We start from the raw sequence: 12,136 nt of genomic DNA on the forward strand, positions 1-12,136 counted from the left end.
CAAAAAAATAATTGTAGCCATTCCTGAGGGTGTGGGGCAAACGCTCTTCCCATGATGAAGCTGTGGCTAGGAAGAAGAGTGGTAAAGAATTAAGATAAAAAATGCTATCAACCAAAATGAAGATAGGATTACTAACTGGAAAATAAGCTCACAGAAAACATGCAGACTGAGGCATGGGGCATTAACTGCCTGGCATTCCTAATTTGCCCTGCGTGGGACTTAGGAGATAGCCCTGAGTGAGGGACTAGAATGGAAATGAATAGTAGAATCAAAATGATTTTACAAATATAAATAAAGGTATTTCACATCAGTTAATTATATGGCTTCTAAAGACCAGTTTTCCAAGTTCCAGTATGAGATCTCAAAGAGTTAGAGGAGGAAGTCAGCCAAAATGCCCTCTGCTTAAAAGAGAACTCCCATGGTTGATTCATGAACACAAGAACTGTGAGTGCATTTACAGAGAACTGAATTGATTATAAAGTTGATGTTGACTCTTCAATCTAGCTGATGACATTAAAGTGTTTCTCAAACTGAGAATATCCTAAAAAGCTTGATGGAAAATAACCAAACACTAATGGTGAACAATCTGGCACCCAACATGAAGAGTTTTTGTAAATATTGATCCTCAAGCTCAGCTCATGTATAGGAAAAACAATACAATATATTGACTGAACCATAACTGAACCAGTCTCTTCCTGTTAAGAAACAGATCTTAGAGGTTTCTGGATATGACTTTTGACCACCTGATTAGTGTTGAATCCACCCAGTGGCCATCATCTTTTTCCAGAGGGCCTCCCCAGAAACCGGAAATGTAAGAAAGGATATGGAGGTGACTATTCAGAAACATCCTTTGAAGATGATTATGTAATAAACGGGAAATATTTGGACCTCCAAGGTGATTTCCCTGTGGATAAAAAAGAAATGGCAGCTACTTTGGAATTTGGCAGGTTCTTGCAAAACTAACAATATGATCCAAAAATCACACTATGTGGTATTTACCCAAATGAGTCAAAACTTAGGTCCACTCAAAAACTAACACCCAGATGATTATAGCAGCCTTATTCATAATTGCCAACACTTGGAAGCAACCAAGATAGCCATCAGTAAGTGAATGGATAATTAAGTTGTGGTATGTTCTGTTCAGACAATGGAAAATTATTCGGCACTCAAAAAAAATGAGCTATCAGTCCATGAAGACGCATGGAGGAATCTTAAATGCATATTACTAAGTGAAAGAAGGCAATCTATAAAACCTTACATAGAGTATGATTCCAACTATATAACAATTTAGAAAAGGCAAAACATTGGGGACAATAAAGAGATTGTGGTTTCTAGGAATTAGAGAATAAGGAGGGATAAATAGGTGGATCTCAGAGGATATTTAGGGCAGTGAAGCTATTATGTATGATATTATAATGATGCACACATGCCATTATACATTTGTCAAAATCCACAGAATGTACAATGCAATGAGTAAATCCTAATACAAACTATAGACTGAATGATAATTGGTATGTCAGTGTAGATTCATGAATTGTAATACAATGTACCATTGGTGGGGAATGTTGATTGTGGGGAAATCTGCTTCTCCCTCTGCCTCTGCTTCTCCCCATGACTTGTGCTGTCTGTTGCTCACTCACTCTATCAAATAAATAAAATCTAAAAAAAAAAAAAAAAAAAGTGCTCCTGTTGCTTCACATTCTTATGAGCATTTGGTATTGTCAGTGTTCTAGAGTTGGGCTATTCTAAAAGGTGTGTAGTGGTATCTCATTGTTTTGATTTGCATTTACCTCATGACAAATGATGTGGAGCATCTTTTCATATGCTTATTTGACATCAATAGGACTTCTTTAGTGAGGTATCTGTTAGGATCATGGGCCCTTCGCCTGGATGGCTCAGTGGGTTGGTTAAGCGTCTGCCTTTGGCTCAGATCATGATCCCAGGGTCCTGGGATCAAGCCCCACATTGGGCTCTCTGCTCAGCATGGAGCCTGCTTCTCCCTCTCCCTCTCCCTCTGCCACTCCCCCTGCCTATGCTCTCTCTGTCAAATAAATTAAAATTAAAAAAAAAAAAAAGATCATGGGCCCATTTTTAAAAATTGAATTGTTTGTTTTCTTATTGTTGAATTTTAAATGTTTGTATGTTTTGGGTAATAATCCTTTGTTTGTTATGTCTTTTGCAAATATCTTCTTCCAGTCTATGGCTTTTCTTGTAATTCTCCTGACACAGTCTTTCACAGAACAGGAATTTTAATTTGAATTAAGCCCATCTTACCAATTCTTTCTTTCGTGATTCATATCCTGGTTTCCTATCTAAATGGACAACCAGACCCAACATCATCAAGATTTTCTCCTTTCTTCAAGGAGTTCTTATAATTTTGCCTTTTCCATTGAGTATTTTATCCATTTTGAGTTAGTTTATACAAAGAGTTTAAGGTGTGTTTCTAGATTTTTTAGATTTTCAGTGTGAATGTCCAGTTGTGCCAACACCATATTTTGAAAAAAACATTTTTCCATTGAATCGCCTTTGCCTCTTTGTCAAAGATTTGTGTATAAATACACAAAGTATTTATGTGAGTATATTTCTGTGCTCCCTATTCTGTTCCACTGATCTATTCGTTTATTCTTTTGATAATACCACACTATCTTGATTACTGTAGGTTTATAATATCTTAAGGGCAGGCAGTGTCAGTCCTTCAACTTTGTTCTCCAACATTGAATTCTGAGTCTTTTGCTTCTCCCTATAATATTTAGAATTGTTTTATTAATATCCACAGGATAACTTGCTAAGATTTTGATTGGGATTTCATTGAACCGAAGGTTACTTTGGGCAGAACTGACATCCTGACAATATAGTCTTCCTACCCATGAACATGTAGTATCTCTCAATTTAATTTTTCTTTGATTTCATTCATCAGAGTTTTCTAGCTTTTCTCACATGAATCATGCACATATATTATTAGATTTGTACATAATTATTTCATTTTGGAGACACTAATATAATTTTAATGAAATTTTAGGGGCGCCTGGGTGGCACAGCGGTTAAGCGTCTGCCTTCGGCTCAGGGCGTGATCCCGGCGTTATGGGATCGAGCCCCACATCAGGCTCCTCCGCTATGAGCCTGCTTCTTCCTCTCCCACTCCCCTGCTTGTGTTCCCTCTCTCGCTGGCTGTCTCTATCTCTGTCGAATAAATAAATAAAATCTTTAAAAAAAAAAAATTTTAATGAAATTTTAAAACATACTTCAAAGAATGCACATCAATCTAAGAATAGTGATTTCCTCCCAGTAGAAAGGAATGAAAAATGAATCTTGATGTATAGAAAGGGTTTTCAAATATATGTTTTATACATTTTCCTTAAAACTATTCAGAAACATGGAAAAACATTGAGATGTGTTAAATATGGATGATGGGTATATGGGTGTAGATTATTCTATTCTCAGAAAATTACTTTGTTTAAATTGTTATAATAAAAGCCATTTCAATGCATTAAAATCTTTAAGACCAAAAAAATCATCAACAGCTGAAAAATAAGTAATCACATTTTCATATCCCATCTGTTTTCCAAGAATATGTTTTTTGATATAAAGAACTTTTTTTAGTGTGTTTTTAGCATATTGATGTTAACTTACCATTAAAAATCTTTGAAATAACCTAACAACTCATTTAAGACCAATTGTTATATGTTTAGTACAAATTAAACTATAGACACACAAGAAAAATAATAAAAACAGTAATTATTATATAATGTACTTATTATTACATCTATATTTTTAATCTGTTCCATTCTCTCCTTGGCTATTGAAACTGGGGCCTGCAACAATTAATACTTAATCCTAATGACAGTATTTAAAGAATTCCTTGAGATATGACAACATACAGATGGCAGCTCCAGTTCAGCTACAAACTATTGCAAAACTGAACACTACAATTGACATTTTCTGACATTTGATCGCATATGTTATCCAATAGAACTAATGTCTTTTTAAGCCACAGTCATCAGTTTACTTAGATCACTGACAATAATATTGAACTATGAAAAATTTATAGCTAAGGAAAGAATTCATCAGAACAATTACATGTCTGGTTCATTCAAAGACTATAGAAGAAGAAAAATTTCCAAATGGCTGATGTGATTATCACACACGAATCATTATCAAAGAGAATACTGTGACCAATTGGTGTGTGATGTTCACGAGTTTAGCAGTTCTTTACCATTACAAAGTTGAAAATGACTGGCTAATGTACATTTAACTAAGAGACAAAAATCTGTACATTCTTCTGTAAATTGCCTAGAAACCAGCTATTAAGCCCAATGATTTATATTCTACTAAACACTTTTCCATAACCCCATTGTTTCCATACCCATGTGTAGTAAAATAATAATAATGACATATAAAGACTATTTTAAAGATAATCACCCTGTGGAGCAAATATATTGGGTAGAAAAAAGTTGGTTTAGTTTTTCTTCTTCCTTTTGCTTAAGATACACAGAATATACAGCACCTTAAAGTATACCATCTTAAAGATGCTAAGTTAAAACAAAAAATAAATGAACTATACATATCATAGCATGTTCAGTATTCTCTTAGATTAATATTAAATTTGGTAGTTTTTCCATGTGCAGATTTTACAAGTATTGTATTTACTTTCCATTATGTATGTTTGTATACTTAAGTATGCTTTTATTCATTAAAAAATTATGAAAGAACAGGGGCGCCTGGGTAGTGCAGTCATTAAGCATCTGCCTTCAGCTCAGGGCATGATCCCGGCGATCTGGGATCAAGCCCCACATCAGGCTCTTCCGCTGGGAGCCTGCTTCCTCCTCTCCCATATCCCCTGCTTGTGTTCCCTCTCTCGCTGGCTGTCTCTCTGTCAAATAAATAAATAAAATCTTTAAAAAAAAAATTATGAAGGAACAGACGAGTTTTACATATCTTATAACTGATTAACATTTTTAAATGTTATCTAAAGTGTTTATTAAACTTTAATTTTTTCATAAAATTTTAGTGTGAGAATCCTTATCCATGTCAAAAATATAAATAGATTATTCATTTTTTGATTAAGAAATATTATTATAAAGAACTATGGTTCAGGAATGCAGTATAGAATTATAAGAAAGAGGTAGAAATTACTTTAAAATGTATTATAAATTATCTCAAAATCTGAATAGCTATAACATAACCTAACATGTTTTATCATAAAGTTTCTCCTACAGTAGTTTGTAGTTTTATTTTTGTGTTTGGACTCCAGGCTTTTATAAAATGATCTTTTGGAAGAAATATATATGAAATCTTAACACTCTAAGTGCATTTTAAAATTAAAACTCTGAAAAAAGATTAAATTAAATTAAAACTCATTAAAAATTCATATATTGGATCTTATAATATGATTTAATCAATATAGTGGTATATTTTAGAATAACTCAGCTTTCTAGAAGCATAAAAACAATTTCTCTACTAATTAACTTCTTTCTCATCTGAAATCAGATAAAAATGAGATAAAAGAATAATGTTAAGAATAATGTAAAGCAGGGCCTCATTTTAGAGCTACAAGTCCCTGTGATTACCTTGCATTTTTCCCTCCCCTTTCATTACGGCAATATCACTTTATGGAAAATACAGTTACTCTTCTTTACCTCTACTTTTTTTTTTTTCAATGTACTGAATTTTCTTTAGAAGTCATTTTAGTTTTGGAAAAGTATCTTGAAAACCTATCTGGAAAATTTTAGGTCACTATCAAATTAAGGGAAATTTGAATAAAAAAATGTTCACTACCTTGACAACCTATTTAAGTTTAATTCCACTAAAACTTTTGAAATAAAGCCTTGAATTTAAATTAGAAATTTCCATTTTATCAAAAATATATTACAAATTTCATGGTCTTAATTGTTGCTTCAAGACAAGATATTTTTAATATATGCATATTTGTGTTTTAAAAGTTGTTAAAATAGGGTTTCATCAAAAGAAGAAATGTTTTAGACACTTTTAACATGCAATTCAATATTACTATAAGATTAAATGCATCAATTAAGACATTAATAAAAATCAACGTTCACTTTTACTTTTTCCCCATAGTCTAGGTAGCCTTGGTCTGCATAATGTAGGAATGGGGCCCTCAGCAGCCAATAATGGAAGGGAAAATACAGCAAAGCTGAAGGGATTGTATATTTTAGTTGGAGGGCTGGAGGAGGAGGAATCTGGTGAGGTTCCTTTCAGACATGCCTTATGCAGTTTAATTTTTTAATGGTTTGAAGGACCAGGGTAGGTACAGAGAGAACAAGTTGAGAATGTGCTGTATTTGCCTACCTCTCCTATTTGAGAAGAAGAGGAGGTGTTGGGACCAAGGGCAGGGAAGAGAGAAAAGGAGATAGGGGGAAGGAAGGGAGAGAGTACATATATATTTTAAGTCTCCGGGGAAAGACTTGGCACAGAGATTCGAAGTTTTTGTAATTACAGAAAACAAAATTTGGGTGGCAAAAGGCAAGAGATATGGATATTTTCTGGTTTTCAAAAAGAGAGAAAGAGGAAAAAGACACACACACACACATACACAAATACACAGGGAGAATTCTGTAAATTTAATGAATAAAGTTATGTTTATAATAGATTGAGAAAAATCAACGATCGTTATTATAAATTTAAGATGTCCCAAAATAATTTCTAATATTCAACCTTTCAGAGTAAAGAATAGATTTTGTAGGGGCGCCTGAGTGGCACAGCGGTTGGGCGTCTGCCTTCGGCTCAGGGCGTGATCCCGGCGTTATGGGATCGAGCCCCACATCAGGCTCCTCCACTAGGAGCCTGCTTCTTCCTCTCCCACTCCCCCTGCTTGTGTTCCCTCTCTCGCTGGCTGTCTCTATCTTTGTCGAATAAGTAAATAAAATCTTTAAAAAAAAAAAAAAAGAATAGGTTTTGTAATTTCTGGAAGTATAATAGAACTGTCCTAAGGACATGCAACAGATATATAAATTGAGATCAGAGTAATTTTCTGATATATTTTGTAGTAATATAATCTATCAGTATGAAAAAAATTATTTCTTGGACATACCTTTTAGTGCTACAACTGAAAACACTGTCCAACTCCTACCTACTCTGTGATCCCTCAGAATCATTGATTCACTGGAACACACAGTAGCAAGCCAGAGAATATCATTAACAAACATATCTTGACTTTAGTAAGGCAGTTAAAAGATTCATTATGTTTTCTGGACTCTATTGGAAGATGCAAGAGAGAATGTGGAGATGGAGAAAATTTTTGGTATTTGAACACAAATTCAAGAATCATAGTATTTGGATCACCCTAAAAAGTGATTTTGGTCAAGATCCTAGTCGCACGGAATGCTCTAGAGAAATTACACCAGCATGACATTGCACATGGAATTTTAATGACTTCTGTCCAACTGATACAAAAATCCCACTCTTTATTGACTAACCAGTAAAACCTTTCCTGTCACCTTCTCTAGCATTTAACTCTGTTTTTGTATGACTTCACACTTTTCTCAATTGGCATATATTTACTGTAATGTTTACATGTGAATGTCCCTAACTTCTTTATGAGAATTTAAAAAATAAGCTGAAGCCTTATTTACACTTGGATCTGAGTACATGACTAACATCTGGCATTCAATCAGTTAATATGTGGTATGTGAGTAAAAGAGGAGCATGGGCTTGTTAGATTTCCTGTGTTTATGTTTTTATAATTACAATCATGGTGAAACTGATGTTAATTAGAAAGAGTTCCCTCAAAAAATCAGAACAAAAATTTGTTTCAAAATTATTACAAGAAAATTTGGTAAACAGTTTTATTTAGACTTCAAAAGGAGAAAGAAAAAAACTACTTAGAACTTGTTTTTCTGGGAGCATTTTCTCTCAATTTAATTTTATCTATGGAAATTAGTTTTATGTTTTCATTAATATTTTTCTATGAATACAGAAGAAAAGATTAAATTATTGCTTTCTCTTCTTAGCATTATTTATTGGCTTGTCATAGATTATTTGGTTGTTGTTTTACTGATGTTATTTTACATATATATACCTAAAACTCATCACAATTTCGTCTCTGGAGAATTGGTCTTCTATCTTCTAGAAAATAGATACAGGCTGATTAGATGATGAGATAAAAACATGTTCAGCACAATATCCAGGAATACACTAAAAATAAATTCAGGGTGATTCTGCCATATAGTTATATAGATTGTTGCTATAGCGTACACTATAAAGGAAAGAATCAAGGGCCCTTTGAGACAGAATCTGAATCAATAAAATGAAATCCACATAGGAGCAAGAAATATTCCCAAGTTAAAGTCCAGAAGACATATCTGAACTCAGTAACTCAGTTTCATCAGAGGCTGATGTTTAAGCTAAAGAGGGGAGAGTTGGATATTGAAAGGAAGTTCAGTTGAAATTTCTGGAAGCCATTCTCAAAGGCAAGGCTCTTGGGAGTCACTTCCTCTATTAAGTGCATGATACTTTGAACCTGACATCTAATCATTGAATTACATCCAATTTCTCCAACATCTGTCAATATAATTAAGCAGTAATGAGATTGTTTTTGCTAAAATGATCTTTTTAATTTAACCAGAAGGGATTCCATATTAGAAACATCATTTAATCCGTGGACAGAGTAATCTTCAATTTAAACATAGGATATAGTTAAAGATTTATATTTATTTAATAATAAAATATACAGTACAGAATTAAGCTCAATAGTACTTATCAAAGTTATATTAATTATTCAAATATATTCACTTTTGAAAAAATTCTCATGTAAAAAACATTCAAGGGGAAAAATATCTAGAAGGTCGTTGAAGAAGTCATTGAGAGGACATGACCTCGTGTTGACCTGCAGACTGGATCCTGGCAGTTAGGAGGCACCTCACTCTCTCCCTTGTCCTTGGAATGTATGTTCTTTCCACTATTTCCAGTTAGGAACCACTGAGTAATGAGTTATTGACACCATCTGGACTGTATACATGACAACCTCATTAATGCCTTTACATAAATTTTTAAGATTTGGGGAGCAGGTGTGAAGGTCTACTTGTCTTGCGGGTGCCCAAGACAAGCCTGGAATGCTAGTTCCTTTGCTTATTAAACCTGTTACCCACCAGTTTGGAGTGGCTTGCCTCTTTCTTCTGACTCTCCTCGCCTTGCATCTGTGGGGACCAGTTTCAAATTTCACTTGGGGAACTTTTGAGGTTGTGAACCAACAAAGGTGAATTATATTTTATCCAAGGGAAAAAATAATGAAGATAGTATTGCCATTTATTTATATTAAGTTAGGCTTATATTTATATTAAGTAAGGCTAAAATTTAATATATACATATGAATTATGTATATAATGAAATGATTTTTGTTAACATGTGATTTCTCATTTTCCGACCTTTCTCTAGATTTGTGTGTAATTGTGAACCAGGGTACCACAGAGCTTTGTGTGAATTGGATATGAGTGAATGTGAAATCTCACCTTGTCTAGATAGAGAAGATTGCGTCAGCAGAACTAGTGGATACAACTGCCTCTGTACTCCTGGTTATACAGGTAAACCTCTACCCGCCCTGTCTGTATCAACGTATTGTTCTCTATGAATAAATGGCAATCTTATATTTACTCTCCAGAACCTGAAATAACCTGGCACGTGCAGGTAGGCCAAGAAGTGCAAGAGACTCATTGTTTCTTGTAAAAGAAATTAATAAAAATAAAATTATGTTTTTTAATCTATCATTTGCTAACAGCTAAGAAATATATGGATTATATTTCAAGGTGTTTTACACTTTTATGCTTTTTGAATTGAAGTGTGTCTGAATTATGTTTATATTGTTGTAATATAGAGGAGTATCAGTGTATGAATAATCTAAGAGAAATAATACTGTCATATCAATTACACAAATGTCTTTAAAATATAATTGGATTAGCTCTTTTAAATATACATATATGCCAGAAATCAGGGAGCCATTGTGAATTTAAAGTTCTAGTAGAAAAATATAATTTGGAGTTAGCTTTCTTAATATCACTTATTCCACAACACAAATGCTATCCAAAAATAAAGGCAAAACTCATCAAGCAGCTATGGAAAGGAAAATGCATTAGCCCTCTAAACTTCTGCTGAATTTTTGCATTTATGAAATACAAAAAGCTTTATTATTTTTGTATACTAATATTAATTATGTGAGTCCAGCAAAAGTGTATTGAAATCTCAAGTTTCAATTTATTAATGTCTGAATTTTACACCACTGGTATCTCTTGGGTTCTTTTCCCGAGGGAAACTAGTTAAGTGTATCTAATATTACATTCTATGGTTGCAGGAGTAAAAAACACTAGAAGAATAGAAATAAGATTGGAAAGCAAAACTGATAAAAAATAAATAAAAGTATTTCCATCAGGTAAGTAATCAGAAGGCAAGGAAAAATTAAGTGACCTGAACAAAAAATATGCAAGTGTTTTTCCTGAGGAATCCTAATGGTGTCAGAAAAGGTTACCTTGGTAATAATGGTTACATGCACAAAAGTCTCTGCTTAAATAAAAAAAAATTTAAACCCTTATCTACAGATTTTATTACGTAAGTAAGAGGCAATAAATTTTGGCAATAAAACAGTATCCTTTCTAAATGTCATGTTGCCCATCATATTCCAAATTCTTGGAATTTTTGTTTGGGACCATAGATACAACCTCACAATGCCAGTCACCATGCTGTTGTTTTCTGCTTCTTATTGCTTGCTAACAGTGTTAAGAAATGGCACACTAAGCTCAATATGAAAGAGAAATGCATTTTGTAAAATTATTTGATGTAACACATTGTTCTGTTATTTTAAATTCATTGTTAAGTTTGAAGGATTAACATGTTCTTTTTTAATTCATTTTCACAACTTCTCTATTTTTTTTGAAAGCTAATGTGCTTACTGTTGTTTCAAACTTTAAGATCGATTTGCCAATTAAACACCCCTGTGGAAAAGTTGAGTACACAGTTGGCTGTGTGACATAGTCTAGAAAGGAAATGTAAATTTTGGGAGTCATCAGATATACAACCATAATATGGGATAAGATCACAAAGAGGTGAATGTAGATAGAACAGAGAAAAGGACCAAGGACTGAGACCAGGGGCACTGCAGTATTTAGGGATCCATGAGGGAAAGACGAACCTATAAATGAAATTGAAAAGAGCAGTCCATAATACGGAAGAAAAACAAGGACAGATGGAATGCAGAAAGCCATGTAAATTCTTTCAAGTAGAGAGAATGACCAACAGTGTCAAATGTTATTATTAAGTCAAATAAAATAAGGACTAAGTTCTGACCATTGCAAAAGCAATGCAGATATCATTAGTGACATCATCAAGGAAGCAATTTGGCTGGAGTGGATGGTGAAGAAGTCTGTTTGAAGTGGACTTAAGAGAGAATGAAAAAATTATATTGCTGAAAGTGAATGTACACAATTTATTAAAGGAAGATTTTTTTGTTTAAGAAGGAAGCAAGAAATGGGGCAGTGGCTTGAGGAGGGAGAGATACTTTAAAAAAAAGGCTTTTTCTCACTTATATGCTCACTAGACAACTCTGACTCCTCTGTGAAGAATAGACTGCAGAGTTTCAATAGCAGCAGAGAGATAAATCAGGAGGCTTTGGAATTACAATTAACCCTTGAACAACATGAGGGTTAGGAGTGCCAACCCCTTACAGTAGAAAATCCACTTATAATTTTTGACTCCCAAAATATTACTAATATCCCACTGTTGATCAGAAGCATTACCAGTAACAGAAACAGTTGATTAACACAATATTGTATGTATTATATACCATAGTTTTATGATAAAATAAGCTAAAGAAAAGAAAATCTTATTAAGAAAATCATAGAGAAAATACATTTACAATACTGTATTTATTTTTTAAAATCTGTGCATAAATGGACCCATTCATTTCAAAACCCTGTTGTTCAAGGATTAGCTGTAGTTTTAAGTCATAGATTAGATCAGAATTGCATAGTTGAGATGGTGAGACATGTCTATGTGTAGCATATCATACATGCTCAATATATATTCATGAAAAGATGAACATTAATGATATATAAATATTAAGGTGTATCACTAATCATCGATTAATCAAACTATGTTCCCTTTCCATCTCTGATGGAAAAATCTTTAACTCCCT

General features: G+C 33.4%; 1 protein-coding gene across 1 annotated transcript in view; it reads left to right on the top strand.

Moving 5' to 3' along the window:
• EYS (EGF-like photoreceptor maintenance factor) overlaps positions 1-12,136 on the top strand; it is a 1,472,906-nt gene that overhangs the window by 487,700 nt on the left and 973,070 nt on the right. Inside the window, 1 exon segment of the mRNA XM_087856898.1 lies at positions 9,391-9,536. Coding sequence (XP_087713024.1) covers positions 9,391-9,536 — 146 coding nt within the window.

This window comes from Ursus americanus, chromosome 29 (genome assembly GCF_024610735.1).
Source record: "Ursus americanus isolate L20-20 chromosome 29, mUrsAme1.1.p, whole genome shotgun sequence".
NCBI classification, from domain to species: Eukaryota; Metazoa; Chordata; class Mammalia; order Carnivora; family Ursidae; genus Ursus; species Ursus americanus.